The sequence below is a fragment of the Pelobates fuscus genome, chromosome 4 (genome assembly GCF_036172605.1).
Source record: "Pelobates fuscus isolate aPelFus1 chromosome 4, aPelFus1.pri, whole genome shotgun sequence".
Classification (NCBI taxonomy): Eukaryota; Metazoa; Chordata; class Amphibia; order Anura; family Pelobatidae; genus Pelobates; species Pelobates fuscus.
The window spans coordinates 181,458,330-181,479,240 of NC_086320.1; the positions used below are offsets into that span (position 1 = coordinate 181,458,330).

The 20,911-nt window shown below is 37.3% G+C and overlaps 1 protein-coding gene across 2 annotated transcripts in view; it reads left to right on the forward strand.

Moving 5' to 3' along the window:
* Window positions 1–20,911, forward strand: part of DROSHA (drosha ribonuclease III) — a 169,148-nt gene that overhangs the window by 105,584 nt on the left and 42,653 nt on the right. For both annotated transcript variants that reach the window (XM_063451827.1, XM_063451828.1), the window contains one exon: window positions 15,039–15,138. In XM_063451827.1, coding sequence (XP_063307897.1) covers window positions 15,039–15,138 — 100 coding nt within the window. The remainder of the gene's footprint in view (window positions 1–15,038; window positions 15,139–20,911) is intronic.

Below are 20,911 nucleotides of genomic sequence, written 5' to 3' on the forward strand. Positions count from 1 at the left end.
CCGCTTTGCTGGGAATTCTCTTTCCCGTGACTCAATGTATTTCTTCTTGCATTGAACTATTATCTTTCTAGGCTTAAAGGGAGGTTATGCCATATCATGTGTAAGTGCAAACGGGCATGTCTGAAATGTTTTGGACATAGCTTTTACTTCTCTGTAAAAAAAAAAAAAACAAAGATGCATAGAACTGTCAACGTTTCATTTCCCGATCAGGACTGTCCTCAGGACAGCATACATTCATATATAAACTAACCACATATGTATAGGTAAATTAAAAAGTGAAGAAACTTACCCCAGGTGTGTGTGACATGTAGTGTGTGTGATTTCGAGTAAGAACACCAGGCAGATTGGAAAGGCACACATACTTCGATCAGCAATCATGTTGCCATGTCCAGGCGGGTATAATAGTCATTACGATAAATGTTGGTAATTTGCATGTGTTTATATGTTACTCTCTTTAAAATATATATTTGTAGTGATGTGCAACCAAGCTTAAAAATGAAGTATGCTACTTAAACCGTGTATTTAAATATGTGAATATAATTATTCTGGATTGCCACCACCTTGGCATCATGTACTGTCAGTGCAATAATTATTTCGCTACATAACATTATTTGCAGCTTTCCTAGATTTGTTGCAGAATATAGGATTCGTTTACAAGCTTCACTGCTGGGCTAGACAGGCTAACCTTGGAACGTAGAAGTAAAAATATGACCATGTATGCAATGCACTGTGCTTTTTGTTTGCTTCTGATATATAACCAAGAAACAAGCACTGCAAAAATTTCTAAAGTGCGGTTTTGGGAATGATTTATGGAGCATTTCTTAAAGAATCGCAGCAGCAACCTGCGGAGAGAAAAAAAAAATTAGTTTTAATGTCAATATTTCTCTGTAATAAGATGCCAGCCGAGAATTTTACAGTGAAGAATTAAAGCGTGAAAAGTTATTTTGTAAAGGAAGCACTGACTTGATGTCCGTGTACAAAAAAACTTTGAGCATAAACTTTTTTTTTTTCTTTTCTTTTTTTGTATTAACCAGTACTGATGAACCGGAAGAATCCGTTGCATTTTCTAATTGGTTTAATTAATTGGATAACGCAGATGATGAGGGTACAGATATGAAATTTAGACCCTTTCTTTAGCTATATTCACCTGTACTAGAAGAGTAGTGGTTCTGGTGTCTATTGCTGGTCCCTGCAGGCTGAGCACTGTAAACGCTATCTTTTCCGAGAAAAGGCAGCGATTACTTTGCTGCCTAAGAACATCTCTAGTGCCAGTCACACAGATGGTTGCTAGAGGTTCTTCCTGTGTCAGTGTCACACTGCATGAAGACGCTGAACCTTCCCCATAGAGATGCATGGATTCAATGTATCTGTATGAGGAGATGCTAATTGGTGCAGTGCACTTTTTTGCCTCGCATGCTCAGTAGCCTCCCAATACTTTCCTATGGGGGGGGAGAAGATATATAACCTAACCTTTCCCATACGATTGGTGGGGGCCCGGTCGCCTAAATAGTTAAACACTATAGTGTCAGGATTTGATGTATGTATTCCTGACACTGGAGTGTTCCTTAATTGCTAAAACAAGCCCTATGAGAGTCACAAATCTGAACCATTCACTGTGTAAAATCATTCCAAACGGTAGATAGGAGCCGCTTGGGGCTATCTTTACACTCTAACTGCATTATTCTAACATGACTTGGTGTCACTTATATGGGTGTTAACCCATATAATATTCAGAAACTTATATATTTGAGAGAAAAAAAATGGAATAAAAATGTTCTCTCCCCCAACCTGCCACTTTTCAGCAAGATCACTGACTGACAGACTTGTTCACCCACTCGCCTTCACAGCAGCTCCCATGTTATCTCTGTAGTTTCTTTGATTATTCCCTGGTGAGCGTGAGCCAAAAAGCATCATGAGCTTTGCCAAAGAAGTATAGGAATGTCAGTCTAAGCTGTGACGTTGGAGGGAAGAAACCCCCTGCTTTAAGAATACTAATGTTCTTCTCAAGCAGATTTAATCTAGGAAGAGGTTGGCAAATAGTAGAATGAAATAAGGGTCAGGGATTCACCTAGTAAAACCACCGAAAATAATGAATCATGGCAACAGTACTGAAGAGGTAGTACGTTTATCTTCGAATTTACATATCCATTACTTAAATAAGGGAAGCTAACCTTTTGTGAAATATAAACGTTATATGCCCCTGTTTGGTGCTAATTATTTTCTGCATTTGTGCAGAGGCTATTTGTCGCACATGCTTCGATTGCTGAGCTGTTACACATCTCCTTGTCCTTTCATCCAAATTTTACTATTGTACATTTCAAGCTTTGGGACTGTACAAAGTGATGAAAGAAATGATGAAAATGGCAGCTAGTCACTTACATGATGTGGCAAGACACATCAAACGCAAATTCATTCTTTTTTTATGCCCTTAGATTTAAAACGAAAATATATATATATTTAAAAAATGAAATAATGAAATACCGTACATATGATTGTTTGGATTATTTAGCATTTATTTTAAAGTAGGCAGACTTGTCCCCCTGCTGCTAAGATCAGCAATGTGTTTAAAAATGTCAGTATACTGTGCCACTGCAGTGTTAATCTGTCATATTTTCTTTTGATAAATGCAGGGCATGTCTCCCTGCTTATAGCTTGTAACATCTCTCCCCAGATATGTGGCTTCCTTTGAAGTCTTTCACAGCGCTAATGGGCTCAAAGTGTAAGATTACAGAATAAAATCCATCGTGACAGTCATGTCCAATGCCATTTTGGGTGCATGTAAATATGTGTGTATGCATGCATGTATGTATATGCTATATATATATTCACACAATTTAGATTTCTCCTCCCATTTGATAGGATCAGCTTGCCTGGAACAAATACACAGCTTGCAGAGCTTTAGTCCAATTTGTTGGAAGAAGGGCGATTATTTCAAAATGTGTGTCACTTCTCTTCGCTGTGATTTATCTCTGATCTTGTATTTCCTAACCTGAAGTGAAAAGCTTGTTTACATGTGAGATTAGTTTTATGGGAATACACATTGGAGGGGATTAGAAGGCAGAAAAATCTTCTGAGGAGGGTGGAATGGCTGAGTTTTAATTCATCTTGCCTGAAGATTCAGCAACTACTTTTTGAAACCTTCATAAAACTTGTTAAAAAATAAATAAATTAGCTGCTTATCTCCACCTTTTAACAAGCTACAAATTCCACACTACCTCTGCATTACACTCCTTATGAATAAAAGAAACCGATCTCTAATTGTGTCTTGTTCCTCATTTCTGTCTTGGTGTCCAGCTATTCCCCAAATGCATTTCCTGTATTATAGAACAATAGTCTATCTCTCTCTCTCCCTCTCTCTCTCCCTCTCTTCTCTCCCTCTCTCTCTCCCTCTCTTCTCTCCCTCTCTCTCTCCCTCTCTTCTCTCCCTCTCTTCTCTCCCTCTCTTCTCTCTCTCCCTCTCTTCTCTCCCTCTCTTCTCTCCCTCTCTTCTCTCTCTCTCTTCTCTCCCTCTCTTCTCTCCCTCTCTTCTCTCCCTCTCTTTTCTCCCTCTCTCTTCTCCCTCTCTCTTCTCTCCCTCTCTTCTCTCCCTCTCTTCTCTCCCTCTCTCTCCCTCTCCCCTCTCTCTCTCTCTCTCTCTCTCCTCCCTCTCCTCCCTCTTCCCCCCCCCCTTTCCCCATTTCTCTCTCTCTCTCTCTCTCCCCCTCTCACTCACATGTGGTGGTAAGATCTAGCTAGATAGAGTTCTGACCTGTGGGCAGCAACTTAGAAGAAACTCTCTATTCCTCCATAAATAAATGATTGTACTTTAAATGGTTACTTGCCCCTCTGTCCTCTCTAGTGTATTTCAGTGATGTAGTTGCACTAGTATTTCATTACAATCCCTATTAAATAGACTCCATATAGTTCTCATAGGAAAGTCTAACCCAGCTTTAATCAGCCACTTGCAATTTATTTAAACAGATAAGGTGTTCTCAGATAATGCAGAACCTTAAAGGGACACTATAATCACCAGAATAACTACAGCTTAATGTAGTTCTGGTGTCTATAGCTTGTACCTGCAGGCCTTTTCATCTAAACACCGCCTTTTACATTGCTGCCTAGGGACACCTTCAGTGACGTTCTGCATGGAGGCACTGAACTTTCCCCATAGAGATGCATTGGCTCAATGCATCGCTATGAAAAGATACTGACTGGTGAGTGAGGAGTTTGCCACCCCTCCCCCCCTTGCCCTGCCTCCTTGGTTAAAATATTCAAAATGGACAATCTCTATGGGAAAGCATTGGATTGGCTCAGATCATTATCAATTCTGATGATGTGATCCAATTAGGCGAATCAAGTGCAGAGCAAGCACCAGTAACTCTGCATAGTGCTAAACCAAAGGTGAGTTTTTACTGTATTTAAGGGGCTTCCGGGGGGCTAAATTGTGTTTTTTTTTTTTGTTTGTTTTTTGTTTTTTTACATTATAGGGTCAGGAATACATGTTTGTGTTCCTGACCATATAGTGTTTCTTTAATTCGACATTGAGTACTAATGGCCAAATAAGTTTATTCCTGCATAAAGTGATTACCCATGGACAAGGATAGCTGAATTTGGTTTGCTGCATGTATCAGGTGTCCCTGGTTGTTTGCCAAAATATCTGGATTTTTCTAGACCGAAAAGGTCTCTTAGCAGTCACTTGTAGAGCATACACAATTGTGGAATTAATATTTCACTGTTCTCCACAGTACAAATGTATTGAAATTGAGTGAGGACTTCTTCATTGCATGGGTAAATCATCATAGGACATTAACTTAGAGACTCTACCCTATCTCCCCCAGCACCATTTAACAGTACAAAATACTCCATCAAAGCAAGGTATTCCAGCCAGCAGCAGTGAGAGGTTAGGAGTGCATGCAAGAGTTCATTTTATAGTGCTATTACAAAGCTCTAGGTGCTTTATATTTTATTATTTTACACTTAAATCACTTCATTTTTGGGAGTATGTGAAATCTTGGCTTGCAATAGCTGCAAGTCTGGTATCAGCAGTTACTGCACGCCATTCTGTACTTCCCCAGTACAGGCTTTCTGTGGCGGTCCAGTCAAAGTAATGTAGCTCATTGAGAAGTCTGTGATTGGACAGCCACAGAATGTATTTGTAAGGCAGGTTCTCTGGGTAGTTGCTAAGATTCATATAGTTAAACTATCTGGATGTAACAGGACTAGCTGTCTGACATCTGGAGAGTTGTAAAAAGGTTCATTTATAAAAGTATTGATTTCTATTGAAATCTGCACTTTTATAAAATGAGAAAAAAACAGGACACACACTTCGTACATAAAGCAAATCAACAGGCTGCAGTGCTCTATATATTTTGTGTATTCCTTTTAAACTCTTAGTCACAGTTCATATATTTTACAAACATATCCTATGTTGCAGAAAAGGAAAAAGCCCATATCATAGTGTGACTGTTGTTTACCTTTAATTCTAAAGCTTTGACCCACACGCCACCTTTATGAAAACTGTATGTTGTTAACAACTGCCTTATTTTTATAAACACACAGTTCCTTTGTCAACATGTCGGTATAAAGTGTAGAATTGGACACAGATGAAAAGTTTAGCCATCCCGTCTGTTCATTTTATTTAAGCTTTAAAACCTCAGACTGCAATTTATCCTCTGCTTTATTTTATGTTCACTATAGAGAGAGGTCTGCCAATTTTTATCTTTATTTTATTTGATTAGCATTCCTGCTGCGAGACTCCTCTATAAAGCCACCCCTCTCTCTCTGAAGTACTTTCTTGCATGTCCCTTGAGCTTTGGTCTTAAAAGGAAAACTAGAATGCTAGATTCTGCTGTTTCAAGGAGCATTTTGTAATATTTGCAATATTAAACCTGCAAATCTGTACTTTAAATCAGTTAAAATGTTAGAAGGTAAACAAAACAGACCATTTTTAATTTTACGTTTTGTTTGATTTATGCAAAGTTAAAACTCGTTAATGGCTTGAACAGAGTAAAGCAAACCTGTGTTTGTGAAGATACACATTTTTTTATTTTTGTAGTACATAGTCGTGCCTCACTACTGATAAGGCTCCAGGCACACAGAAACCACATCAGTGTTTGCTACTATGTAATCAGCACCACGGACCTCTATAAACTTTACTGTTGCTAGTTTTGAGTCCACAGCCAAAGATTCTTCCTCGTTTTATATGTAACCAGCCGAAGCTTACTAGTTTGTGTTTCTTATATCAATACATTTAAAATAAAGGTCCCCCTACACGACTGCTGAAAGCATATTGATATATGAAGGCTAGCAATAGGAGATTTTATTGCTTGTTTCTTAGAAACAAAAGAACACTTTCAGCCAAAATTTCAGCTTTATTATTCTTATTATTATTTTATTATTCTTCTCTCTCCCTATGTATGTTTTGGATATTTAGTAAGAAGAAGAGAGAAGAAAAACATATTGGAGGAGCTTAAGGCCTTTTGTCATTCAATTTTCTGTGAGTGCAACATTGAATAGCCTTTAAGCACCCACCTGACCTTATTACACTATCTTAGTTTTTTCTTGTTGTAGATATTCTTGTGTGTGTATACTTTAAGAAGATTTAGAGACATCTTATATTTATCTACATTGAAAGAAGCAAGGGGTAATTTTACTATTTCTTACCCCTGTTTTTTCCTTTCACTGGTGGCGCTTTATTGTGTGGTACAAGTATTGTGTGTGTGTGTGTATATAAATATATTACAATGTTAAACAAAAATCTGCACACCAGTCAAGCCATACGACTTGCTTTTCCCACAGAAATCACAAATCTGCAGTGATGTTACTACGGGAAAGGTTTTGGGGGGGCAAATGCAAATTAGTTTAACAAAGAATCACATTTTTGCCTCATTCCATTTTAAACATGGTTTCCTTGGAGTCTGTGTTTGCTGTATACAACAGATTTGGAACACAACTTAGAAAAAGATGCAAAGTATAGGTGTGTGTGTGTGTGTGTGTGTGTGTGTGTGTGTGTGTGTGTATATATATATATATATATATATATGTGTGTGTGTGTGGTAAAAATGAAAATCCAGCGCACTCCCTTATCTACTAAACAGCTACTTTGGTGCTGACAGATTTTGCTAGTTTTATTAAAAACACCTAATCTAGGCAAAAGTTTTACTGTACTTATTGACCCTCAGCAGCACCCCATTTAAGCATGTTCAGGTGAGTGCAGCCAGCCCCTTGTTTTCCCATTTATATTTAGGAGTCTAGCCAGATCCTTGGTTTTGCACCCCTCCCTGTCACAGGTGCCTCATCTCAGTACCCTATGCAGCCTTGTACTGCAGAGAACTTGAGATGGAAGGATTTCCCCAAGTGAGTAGCTCATTTAGTAGACAGTTGGTTGTTAGAGTAGGACCTGCCAAGGATGGGGTACATTGACGTTGTGGCAGGCTTATGCAATGTATGATCATATAATGTAACTAAACCCCCATTGGTTTTTGCCTAGATTAGGTGGTTTTAATAAAACTAGCAAAATCTGTCAGCACCAACGTAGCTGTTTAGTAGATAAGGGAGTACGCTGGATTTTCATTTTTACTGTACTTATTGGCATCCAGCAGCACCCCATTTAAAGGACCACTCTAGGCACCCAGACCACTTCAGCTTAATGAAGTGGTCTGGGTGCCAGGTCCAGCTAGGGTTAACTAATTGTTTTATAAACATAGCAGTTTCAGAGAAACTGCTATGTTTATCAATTAGTTAAGCCTTCCCCCTAATCCTCTAGTGGCTGTCTCACTGACAGCCGCTAGAGGCGCTTGCGTGATTCTCACTGTGAAAATCACAGTGAGAGCACGCAAGCGTCCATAGGAAAGCATTATGAATGCTTTCCTATGTGACCGGCTGAATGCGCGCGCAGCTCTTGCCGCGCGTGCGCATTCAGCCGACGGGGAGGAACGGAGGCGGAGAGGAGGAGGAGAGCTCCCCGCCCAGCGCTGGAAAAAGGTAAGTTTTACCCCTTTTCCCCTTTCCAGAGCCGGGCGGGAGGGGGTCCCTGAGGGTGGGGGCACCCTCAGGGCACTCTAGTGCCAGGAAAACGAGTATGCTTTCCTGGCACTAGAGTGGTCCTTTAAGCATGTTCAAGTGAGTGCAGCCAGCCCCTTGTTTTCCCATATGTGTGTGTGTGTGTGTGTGTGTAACCATTCTTCAGGAGAATGTGTAGGTCATGTTTTTAATTATTATTAATTTTGTTTCCTGGATTAATAGGTAGTTGCTCATAGAGCACCTTCAGTAATAGAAAAGAGCATTGATTAAAAGGTTTTTTGACTGCTGGTTTTTAAATGCATGTAAAAGCAATTTGGAAATGTCTCATATATTTAATTGTGACTTTCTAGCACTTCTTGGGTAAGCTTTCAGACCACTTAAAAGATGGCAGTAATGCTTTGAATATTGAATTCATTTTGGAATGTTCCAAGCTTCTTACAGTTGCCCACCACAGCGTATGTGATTATTTAGCAGCAGTTTCTTTATCACAGTTTTTCTGCATCTTGCCGAGCCACATATGTCGTCTTCTGCTTAAAGCCATAAAGTACATGACTTTATTTTTTTTAAAGTGTGAATGCCAGGAATCGGCTAATAATCTCTAATTAGTATGATAGTTATCATTATAATCCTTCTTCGTTAATTTAAGTGGCTTTCTTATACATTTTCCATATGTTTAACCCCTTAAGGACGGCGGGTGGGCTATGTCGTCCTTGGGGACCTGGCTCTAAACGCCGGCGGGCGGCATAGCACGTCCCTGCCGTCCTTTGTGTTTACCCGCTAGCCGGCGATCGCAGTGGGGGGGACTTACCTGCCATCCCAGGGAGTCCCCTTGCTGCTGTTCCAGCCCACCTGGGCCATGTGATCGCGAGGACCTCACGATCACATGGACGGCATAGCCGTCAATAGCAGTGCCAGCAGTGCCCTGCTGCCTGAAAAAAAGTAAAATAAAAGTTTCAAAAAACTTTTAAATAAAATATATATTTATATATATATATTAATATCAAAATACTCGTAGAATGATATTGATTAATATATATATATATATATATATATATATATATATATATATATATATATATTAATCGTAGTAGCTTGCACTCCAAGAAGACTTTTGTAGTGCCCGGTGCTGGTTGTGGCAAAGGTAGATATGGGTGTAAGTAGTAAAATTTAGCTTTTATTTATTCCATATAAAATATCAACGTTTCAGCTCCAACATGGAGCTTTCATCAGGACAGGTATCAATATAATTGATTGTGTATTTTGATATGAATGTGTGTGTGTATATATAATATATATATATATATATATATATATATTTATTTATTTAGTATTTGTGATCAAGTGGCTAATAAAAAAGACTGGACATAGCCCATTTGCAATACCTTGGGTTGTCCACTATTACAAATGGTATTGTATCATGGGGGTAATTATCATTCCTGTGCTACCATACGGTCTCAAAGGCAACATAAGCAATCTGGCGAATTTCATTGTAAAAAAAACAGAAAAATGTAACGTGCTATATTTGATTCTGTAACTTCTCAAAACACCATAAAATCTGTACATAGGGGGGTACTGTTTTACACGTGAGACATCATTGAATACAAATAGGTGTATTTTATTGCAGTAAAAGCAAACAGTATTATGACATTTACAGTTAAAATGTCATGAAGAACTAAAACATTTCTAATTTTCTCCCATCTGTTTTTATATTTTATTCATATTAAATTACGTTTCATAGCTAAATATTTGATGTTAATTGAAAGCCCTGTTTCCCCCTGAATAAAATGATATATAATAAGTGTCGGCGCACTTAATATGAAAGAGGTGAATTACGGTTGAACAGACATATAGTGAAATTCCAGGTTTTGTTTACGTTTTATTTTGATCACGACGTGCACATTTGGCTCAGTCCTTAAGGGGTTATTCCATCTTGGTGTTTCCCTTTACATTTTAATAGCAAGCTTATGTTTCTCTGAGATTCGCTGAGTAATACATTTCTGGGCAGGTAGGTGGAGTAGTCAGACAGAAGATTGAACGTTTCTGCCATGTTCCTGACCCACCTGCAAACTCTTGCTACCAAATCATTTCACCCATTTCATTGAATAACATGAGCTATTAGCACAACGCACATCATTTGCTTAATAAACAAACTTAGTGTGGATTATGGAACCTTAAACTGAGTCATAAGACTTAGATTTTCATATTTAAGCGAAAGAGCTAGACTCACTATTTATTTTGAATTTTACTCTTTCTTTTCCTTTTTTTGTTTTTGTTATTTTCAAATCTCAATCTGCGTCCTACATTGTTTTATGCTTTCCATTTTACTTTCAGTGTGAAAGCAAAGTCTTTTATATACTGCAATCACCTGCATTTGTGCAAGTCCACAGAGCAGGAATGTTCTTTTCAAACCTTCACCAGTCCAATTAGTCATTATTAAGCAAATCTGTTCACTCAATAGACAGTGGTAGGCTTAAGTGAAGCATGTGAAGAATTTTAAAAATTAAAAAAAAAAAAGTCTATTCATTTTGCATTCACTTAAATAATTTGCTTTTTCCGATGCTTACTTAAAAAAAGAAAAGGCTTCGTAGCAAATAACTATCATCATGTTAAAATAATTGTGTGTGTGTGTGTGTGTGTCTGGATTTATTTTAAATAACAAACATTTTATAATCCGTTCATTTGACAGTAAGAAAAATTTTTAAGTTGCGATTGAGGAACAAACTTTTTATAGTGCATTAAAATAAACCGGAATCTGCACATATTGTGATGGCATATTTATTACATTTAAAAGACATAATATAGTGAGGAAATAATTAATAGAAGTGTGAACTAAATGCTAGCTATTTACATTAGTAGTTTGTTAATTTTCATTAATTGTCCATTTTAGCCTTTCTACTTACCCATATTTGTTGATCTAGAACCTACAGGCTGCGCGATTGTGTTACATACTACGTTGTTGGAGTAGGTTGTTGGATCCTATGTATAATTTGTCCTGTTGACAGGAGCAATATGGGCACAAAAAGAAAAAGGGTTTTATCTCATGTCTAACATAATTAGATTACATTCATTTTACAATCCTGGAAATTGAATGTATTATGGAATAGCTGTAAATACATGGCATTTATTAATTATTGGCTTTATGGGCCAAGTCAGTCTTTATTATTGAACTAGCCTACTCTGGAAACCGTAAGCAGGCAAAACCCATGCAGTGTGAACAGCTACAAAATATTTTTTTCTTGGCAATCAGAGCTGAAATATTTCAGAGAAGCTACTGAGATTTTATCCTACACACTATAGTGGCTGGAGTCCTCGACACAGTCCCTCTGTTCATTGTATAACCTTGAATAAGGATTGTTGGCTATCACGCCCCTCTCTGCTGCTAGGGATACTGAGGAGGAATTCACTCAAGCAGAAATGGGCAGTGTAAAATGCCTGAAAATGTCAGCTGACCGTTCTAGCTTATGATATGCTGGTATGAATTAGTATGGATCCGGCAGAGTGTAATATCTACCTTAGCCATACCTCCAGTCTACCTTAGCCATACCTCCAGTCTACCTTAGCCATACCTCCAGTGGGGGCCGTACTTCGGGAGCTGGGTACCAACAGTGTAAAACCATTTGAAAATCACTTAATCGAGGGACAACACCAGAGGAGTCTAGTCACTATAACCACTTTAACCCCTTAAGGACCAAACTTCTGGAATAAAAGGGATTTATGACATGTCACACACGTCATGCGTCCTTAAGGGGTTAATGAGATGAAATTGTAAAAAAAAAAAAAAAAATCCTTATTCCTTTCACATCTCTATTACTGTACCCCCCCAAAAAATAACAGATGAGGTTGGAGTCTGTAGTTGCCAGCTTTAGTTTGTGCTCTTTTACTGTTTGGCACTGAGCACAGGTGTTAATGATGCAGAATGCATCTGTATGCAATGTCCTGTGTGGGCATAATCTACTTGCATCTCCAGATAGGTTGCAGCGACCGAGATCAGTGCTATTGCATCTACACACCTTTAATGCTCCAGTTACTGTTACAGGTGTGGCTGGGTATTTCTGGGACACAAAATGTTACTGTTGCAACATTAGTGTTTAGACTACTGTATGCAGATTTAAAGGGACACCAGTCACCAGACTAACTACAACTCCTCAGACCGCCACTAGAGGTGCTTCCTGGGGCAGTGCTGGACTGTGCAGCACTGACTTTTAGTGTCTCTGCCCTCTGCATGTGATATAGATCCGATGTGATCTTTTGTATATTCAAGGGAGCCCAAATTATTTTTTCAAGTGCACTTGGAGGAGCGTGAATTCAGACACCAGACACCTGTTGGTATTCAAAATAAGCCTCTCGTTTATTTTTCAGTATGTGTTTTTATACATTAAAAAGTAAGTGTTTATGTGAAAATACTCATAAAACAGTAGTAGGATGGGAGTGAAACGGTGAAAGGAGTACAGATAAGACATAGGGATGAACGTTATGTACATATAACAGATAAGTTCAGAGAAAGAGAACAGACTGATTTAGGAGAGACAGCTTAGGTGGGGGCTATCTGCTCCCCGAACTAGACATATAAGGTCTTAAGTGTTGTTTTAAGCATTAAGCATTTCCTGAGTCCAAGTTAGCCAATTTTAATATAGGATATCTAATATGACACCTATAAGCTTGAACCTTGGAATAAAAGTAAATTCTTTCACACATGGAGACACTGAACTTTCCTCATAGAGATGCATTGATTCAATGCATCTCCATGAGGAGATACTGATTGGCCTGGCGTTTTGCTCCACCCACTGTCACACCTCCTTGGCTGAGATCATCAAAATTGACAATCTCCGCCAATCCAATGGTTTGATAGGGGCAAATAACTTTCTCTATTTATGTTATTTACTTCATATTTCCAATTCCAACAAACTAGGTCAAGGCAACAATCACAGACCTTGCCTTATTAAGTACAGATCTTTCATCATTCTGCTATTATTTATAAAAAATAAAACAGTGGAGCACTATATAGTTAGTGTCAGAAACATTCCATGCCTATATATAGTGCTGTTTTATTTTTTATATAGGCATGGAATGTTTCTGACACTAACTATATAGTGCTCCACTGTTTTAATTTTTTATAAATAATAGCAGAATGATAAAAGATATATGTATATGTATATATATAAATATATATAATATACACTTAGCTCAGTGTTCTCTTTTGAGCAACTTCAATCAAGCGTATATCCCTTTAAACAAAGACATAAAGTGCAAATGTGTGAAATCTTTTAAAACTGTTTAAAGTGCATGGATTGCTAATTTAACACTCACAATTTCCAGAGCTATATGACCTAGCTCTGGTATGTATTGCTTGTTGGTGCGTTTTTGGCCACCACTCCCCTCGTTGGTGTAGTAGTTATGGTGGTAACTTTTATTTTCCTTCCTTTTCCTCTAAATGTCACAGTATTTTTTTTTATAAATTTGTGTGGTTGTGGAAGAATTACACATTTAGTGTTGTAGCTGCTATTTTCATAAGGATAATCTAATTAGCATATTTGCACAGAAAGTTATTTGCAATCTCTTGACTAGATAACACACATCTTTTGCTATTTGTATCCTGCTATTATTACTAATACAGACGTTTCGACTACTTTATATCTTTTTTTCTGACGTTATGTTGTGCAGTATTGCACCCAGACATTACATATTGTATTTTTTTTTTAAGATAAGTTCCGGGAATTGATATTATATGTATGTATGTATGTATGTATGTATGTGTGTTTGTAGATAGCATAGGATTTTTTAAAACCTTAATCAATTCTTTTTTTCTACTAACTAGGCATTAAAAGTCACTTGAATTGTTATACTCTAGGGCTAAACTTTTTATCGCCAATGAGTAGTGTCTTAAATGTCGGGCATTCATTTTCCATCTGCCACTAAACATTGGCGAGTGAAAATTCAGCCTGGCTAATAATACACCACTTGTGAGTGTGTCATGAACCCTCTAGATCTGCAGTGTGTGTGCGTGTATTATATATGTATTCATTTATTTGCGTGTGTGTGTGTGTGTATGTGCATATAATGAGAACACTTTGTCTTAAAAATTGATCTATTCACAGGTTAATACAAATAGCCCAAGGAGTATCCTTTTTCACACAGCTAGCTCTAGATTAAAAAGCAAAGAGTAAACCAGAAGTCCCTGAAATAGATTTAATGATGTATATGCTTGGGTTCTGAAACACTGTTGCTATCAATACAAAGAAATCAATCTGAGAATAATAAATCACTTTACTGGATCTATGTAGAACCGTTCTGTTTCTGGTAATGTTCTTACACGGAGCATAGTACTATTATTGACACAATGCATGATTCTAGCTTTAATGAATACATTACATTTCTTTTACACGTTTCAGTGATTGAACCCCAATGTCTGTAATAAGCACATCTTCAAGTGCTTTCCATATATTAATGTTAATCAAGAACGCTCTGCTGTATCATTCATTGATTTACAGGGATGTGTTTGTGCTTTGGCTGGCTTCCTGTTACCGTTGTAAACATATGTAATACTCACATTTTATTATTATTCCTTTGATTAAAGGAACACTCCATTGTATTTATTTTTGAAGAACTTAGTAGATATTCCCCCGAAGAAAACATGTTTTTCCTTGGGGTATAAGAAAAAGAATATCTTGCAAAAAGCTGCAGACCTGTTGCCTGCAGATCTTTCCCATGCACAGACTTTCACAATGTGACAAGATGAGGGTCTTTATGTGTGTGGAGTGTTCTCGAAATAATATTTTACAACATGAAGTATGTATTGGGAAGGATGGTTTTCCACCATCATTTTTTTTTTCTTTCTAAAAATGGGCTCCTCTTTTCTTCAGATGTAAAGTATTGGTTTTTTTTTTTTGTTTGTTTTTTGCCACAATAGCTTTAGTGATGGATGTAAAATTAATTTCTTTCCTGTGTGAAACTTGATTACTACTGAATTGAGGACAGATTGCAGTCTGCTCATTTTCACAGTTAACATGTTATTTACTTTTTATTTGCCTTGATTACAGCGTTCATTTATACTACCTGTTTCCTACGTTAGAAGAAGGAGGATTAGCAACATATCGGACAGCTATTGTCCAGAATCAGCATCTTGCTCTGTTGGCAAAGGTACTAGAAACTAAATGTTTTTTGTTATTACTCGTAAAAATTTTGTTTCAAATTTTGACTTCTCTCCTTCAGCCTTCTTTTTGCTTCCCGTCTGCTCTCCATACTCCATTATTCACTCAGCATAATGACAGCTGCTACTTCATTGTATCCGTCAGCTCTATTTACTGTTTGAAAGGCAACATTTCACCATCCAAGATATTTAATATCTGCAGATTCTTTTCAAAGTGGCTTCATCTACATTTTAGTGCTTTTGCGATGGAGGTGCTAGCTGCTGAAAGGCTAGAGGAATAGAAATGTAAAGCTAAATCCTTGGGTCTTAAGAATTATTTAAATCAATCATTTCCCCGTACGAATTTCAGCCTTACCCATACACTGTTCATTACCTCTATCTGTACCTAAAACACCCATACGTATTGCTAAGCCCACACTGATTAACCTCCTGAGCACTACTTGTAGGTTTGTATGAAAAAAAAAAAAGAAAAATTGGATGCGATAGATTTTATTCTAAATCCTCTTAATCTTATGGGAACACATTTTATATTGCACTAAAGTGAAATAGTCTTCTGCACACACAAAATATATATATATATATATATATATATATATATATATATATATATATATATATATATATATATATATATATATATATATATATAATGTGTGTGTGTGTGTGTATAGTTACCACACATAAACACTATATATATACATACACACATAGTTATATTCTCTCCATGTTTCATATATATATATATATATATATGTGTGTGTGTGTGTATATATACATATATATATATATATGGTTTTTATATGTAAAACTATGTGTATGTATAAATTGAGTTGAGGTGTGACACACACACACACCCCATATATCCTCCAATACCCAACACAGATGTGCTGACTCATGGAGTACAAACAGATAGCTGTTACTTGGTAAAGGAACACAGTGCTAGGCAGATGTGTAGGGGGGTAAGGGGTAGATGGTTTATTGTCTCCCTTCACATATTGTGACACATCAGGTTCATATCAGGAACTTCTTGGATTGTAAACATATTGAAAATAATATTCTTTCTAACACAGAATATATTATCTCTAAGTCAGACAATGTAATAGAGCACCAGGAAATGCTAGCAGAATGCTTGGTTGTATAGGGAGAGGTATTAGCAGTAGAAAGAGAGAAGTGCTCATGCCATTGTAGAGAACACTGGTGAGACCTCACTTGGAGTTTTGTACGCAGTACTGGAGACCGTATCTTCAGAAGGATATTGATACCTTAGAGAGAGTTCAGAGAAGGGCTACTAAACTGGTTCATGGATTTCAGGATAAAACTTACCAGGAAAGGTTAAAGGATCTTAACATGTATAGCTTGGAAGAAAGAAGAGACAGTGGGGATATGATAGAAACATTTAAATACATAAAGGGAATCAACACAGTAAAGGAGGAGACTATATTTAAAAGAAAAACTACCACAACAAGAGGACATAGTCTTAAATTAGAGGGACAAAGGTTTACAAATATCAGGAAGTATTACTTTACTGAGAGGGTAGTGGGTGCATGGAATAGCCTTCCAGTTGAAGTGGTAGAGGTTAACACAGTAAAGGAGTTTAAGCATGCGTGATAAGGCCAGGGACTAATGGAAGTATTTAGAAAATTGGGCATACTAGTTGGGCCAAATGGTTCTTATCTGCCGTCACATTCTATGTTTCTATTTAAATATCTGTACAGACTCTGATAAAACCACCTCTTCAGGCAGAGAACTCAACATCGTTAGAGTTCTCACTGTAGAAAAGGCCAAACCAAAAATATTATATAATAGACCTTCATGCTCCACAAGTTGTATGTCTAAATGATTGCTAGTGGGTTGGTTTTTCAAAAACTAACAAGTAGGTAAATCATGCTTTCATCATTCACAGGTCAGAAAAAATTGTGCTATTAAGTTGGGTGATGATAACATACAAATGTATTTGAAAACTAGTGAAAGCTACATGTACACTTTCTGCTTAAATACTTTAGTGGTGTTGTTATTAAGCATTAAAAAAACAAGCCCACTAACAAGTGGTTTAATAAGCATGAGCTTCTTAAATGGACCCTCTAAGCAACATAACTGCTAAACTGAGCTGTACAAGTTATTTTCAAATGTCATCTATGTGCACGGTTGCCAAAGATTTTAGAGACTCCACTTAGGAGCACCCCTGAGAGCTCAGGTTAGTCTATTCAATTAATTAAGGTGAATTTATTTTTTATTTAGCTGAGACCATCCAGGCTGGACACTGATATGTAGTGAAAGTGTAAATTCTTCCTTTTAATGCAGCTGAGGAGAGGGGCGGTCTTCTAAACGATTTGTCAAAACCTGTATATGTTTGTTATCTATACAGCATGTGATGTGATTTAATTGGTTGTGTTTGTGTCACTGAATAAATAATCTGTTCATTTTCTGAAAATGTAAATATAAAGTATAAAAAAAAAAGGATATAGCGCACTCTTGTTTAACAGCCTTCAATTACAGTTTTACATCACTGCTCAAGTTGTTAGCCCAGAACTGCTGGTCATTATAGGTTACATCACTGACAGTTTTATTTTATTTTTTTATATTCCATGTGTCCCTCCTTTGAAAGGTCAAATTGTAACTTTGCAAAAACTTAAATGCACGCAATTTTCTAAAGTGCTTTAATTTGCTAGGAGCACAAAATTCATCTTCCAGATCCAGACACATAGACAATTCTTTTATCTTTTTGAGCTTTGCTTCATGTTGCAGGGGACAGAGAGGATAAAAAAAAAGTAAGACAACTGACATCTTTGGACAGATTGTTATTACAGTAACCTTAAAGTGGTATGAGGCTGAATCTCTTCACATGGGGTTATCCCCCCACTAGAAGAATAAATCTATGCCGTGAGTAGCTGATATTTTCTTTTCTTTCTGCCTTTGTTAGTTTGTGAGCAAATCGCCTTCATCTTGCCATCATCGCCTGCAAAGAAAATCACTGAGCCTTCCTCAAAAATTAACTTTGGCATCCAGCAATGCATTGAGCAACCTCTTTCAGGTTTTAGTCAAGGCTTCCAGGTCTGTTATTGATTTTCCTTGGCATAGTTAGGATACCAAAATCTGCTTTGGAGATATTTTGTTTTTGCACAGTCTCAAAAGAAATCTATCATGAGTTTTATTAGGCTTACATGGCACTGAGTGGTCTTATTTGTGGGATCCTTTTTGGCATGGGCAGAGATAATGTTTTTGAAGTAGATTAGGAACTGCACTCAATCCCATAACTCTGGGCCAGGGTGCAACTAAACCAGGGCCCAGCACTAGGTCCTAGAGATCATGACATTTGTAAATTACGTTACATTTGAGCAATGGAATTCGGCATACAGAGATATATTTTACAACACATAAACAGTACTGGATTATTTGGCTTGGGTTTTGTTTTGTATTTTATTAGAGGTTTTCCACTCAAAATACAACTGTATCAGTGTATGACAAGAGAGTATAAAGGTAACACATTCTACAAAATGTATGGATCATAAGCAGATCATCTATCTTAAGTGACATTGCAAAGATGTTTTCCATGCTGTGAAATTGGGACTGTGCTGTCAAATAGAGTGATGCAGGTAAAGCATCAAGTGGCCCTAATGCCACAAAACTTCCAAAAGGAATGGTACTAGTTGGAGAAAAAGCAAACACAAAATAAGCAAGCAGGATAACATTTCATGGAGGTTCTCACTGTAGCATCAATGGTAGTGTTAAGTCCTAGCTCCCTCTGGTCCTTCAACTGGGTTCAGACTCTGAAGGAAGGAACTTGGGTCCTCTGAGGAGGACTGGGTGAGCATCGCAGTTCCCTGTGGGACAATCAGGGTTCCATCTTCTCCCCAACGATAACTGATTGCTGATTCTCTCAGATTCTTGGCCATTGGGGCCAGTTGCCTCTTCGCCATTAGCACAGCAAATGGAAGGTCTCCATGCACTGCTAGGGAGCAGCCCTCAAACTGGACAGTACCAAGATTTCTCGATCTAGAATGTACGTTTGAGTGGATCCATGTTCACCTCACACGTACATTCCGTCTTCTGTGTCGAGACTCTAGTGTGTTTTCTGAGTGAATTTCTGTACTTGCTTGGCTAGATCGACCACAAGGCTCTGCGGGGTTTGCAGTTGGATCTCATGGATTTGCTCTCTAGATTCCACCTCAGTGATTTTCTGGCCGAGGATCCCTATCTCTGATTGTGCCTCTGTGATTTCCAGACCCTTTGTATGTCTTGTAGGAGGTGTTCTATGTAACCATTTGTGATTTGATGACTGCATCTTCATCTGATTTAGAATCAGGGTAGAGGTCGCCCGTTCCAGGCTAGGGAGGTATTTCACCCTCATCTTGGGATGCATCCAAGGCCTCGTCATGTTGCGCCACAGTTGTCATTTTGAAGGGAGCAGCAGCAGCGGGCCTCTCAAAAGAAAGCCAGATATTTAATAATTTTGAGTCTCTGGTGGGTGAAATGTTTTGTGCTTGTGCCCCATGGTAGTCTCTGTTGGTGGTAGGCAAAGAGTTCCACCCTTGAGAGCTCTAGAATGTAGATCGATGCCAATTATTTAAAGCCTGGCTCAGACCTCTATGGGTGCACGTCTTATGTCGCTCGGCTAGCCACGCCTCCTTGTTTTGTCTTTAAACTATCTGTCACAACCATCCATGTCATTCATTGCCGTAACTCGGCCAAATTTAAAACATTTTAGGTAAATAGACTTCTGTTGAGAAGTTTTTTCTTTTTGTATTTTTTAATGGCCTATTTGGAAATCCTTTTCTGCTTGGTTTTGATGATTTGATTACATATTTTTTTCAATATAGATTTCTATATTTCTATGTAAATAAAGATAATCATAACTTATTCTATATTAAAAGATTTACTTAACGCCATATTCATTGTTTCAGTGCTTTGATTTTACATTTCGTTATTCATAACTGTATTTACGTGCATTCCTTTTAATCTTTTTTTTTTTTTTTCCTGTATATGAATCCAGAAAGATCAAACCAATAAAGAAACACACCGAGATGAATTCTGCAAGATACTGTCTTAAATTACCAGCCCAAGAGCCCGGTTTCTCACAATTAAGTTCGCTGTAGCATTTCAGAATCTAGTAATATTCCATGAAGCACTTGATCTTTGGCTTTATGGCAAATCATGTCACCTGAAGCCTCTGTCTTATTAGTATGGATAGGAAAAATCCCTATAATTGTGTGTAGATATTTTAAAAATATCAGCATCTTTACATTGTTTTGCAGCTATTAATATTCATTACACGGTTTCACTGGTTAATATACTGAAGTAGTTAAATTGAAGCACAATTAATTTTACTTCTGCCCCATATAGTTTCACAATTGTATTTATTTTCCTGTTCAAAGCTTTCAAAATTCATACAAATATATGTATTTGTAAGTGCTTTAGAGCTTCTTCTAAGTGCTACTGGCCTTAGTAAACAATGAAAAACGTAGGGTGTTTTCTCTAATGTGGCAAAAAAAACCCCATTAATTTACAAATGTATACAATTGATATATATATATATATATATATATATATATATATATATAGATAATGGTTACATCAAATTCAGTATTATATGTACTCGATATGGAGTTTGTAAAATGTCACTGTATTCACATATTACGGTAAACTCTCACGTTAGTGAATTTCACATTTAAGATCACAATAGCTTAAGTGGAAAAATATTATGAGTCCGCTTTCGTTTCAGTTCGGCTAATTTGGATTTAAATTTGAAAATCACTTTTGTAAATA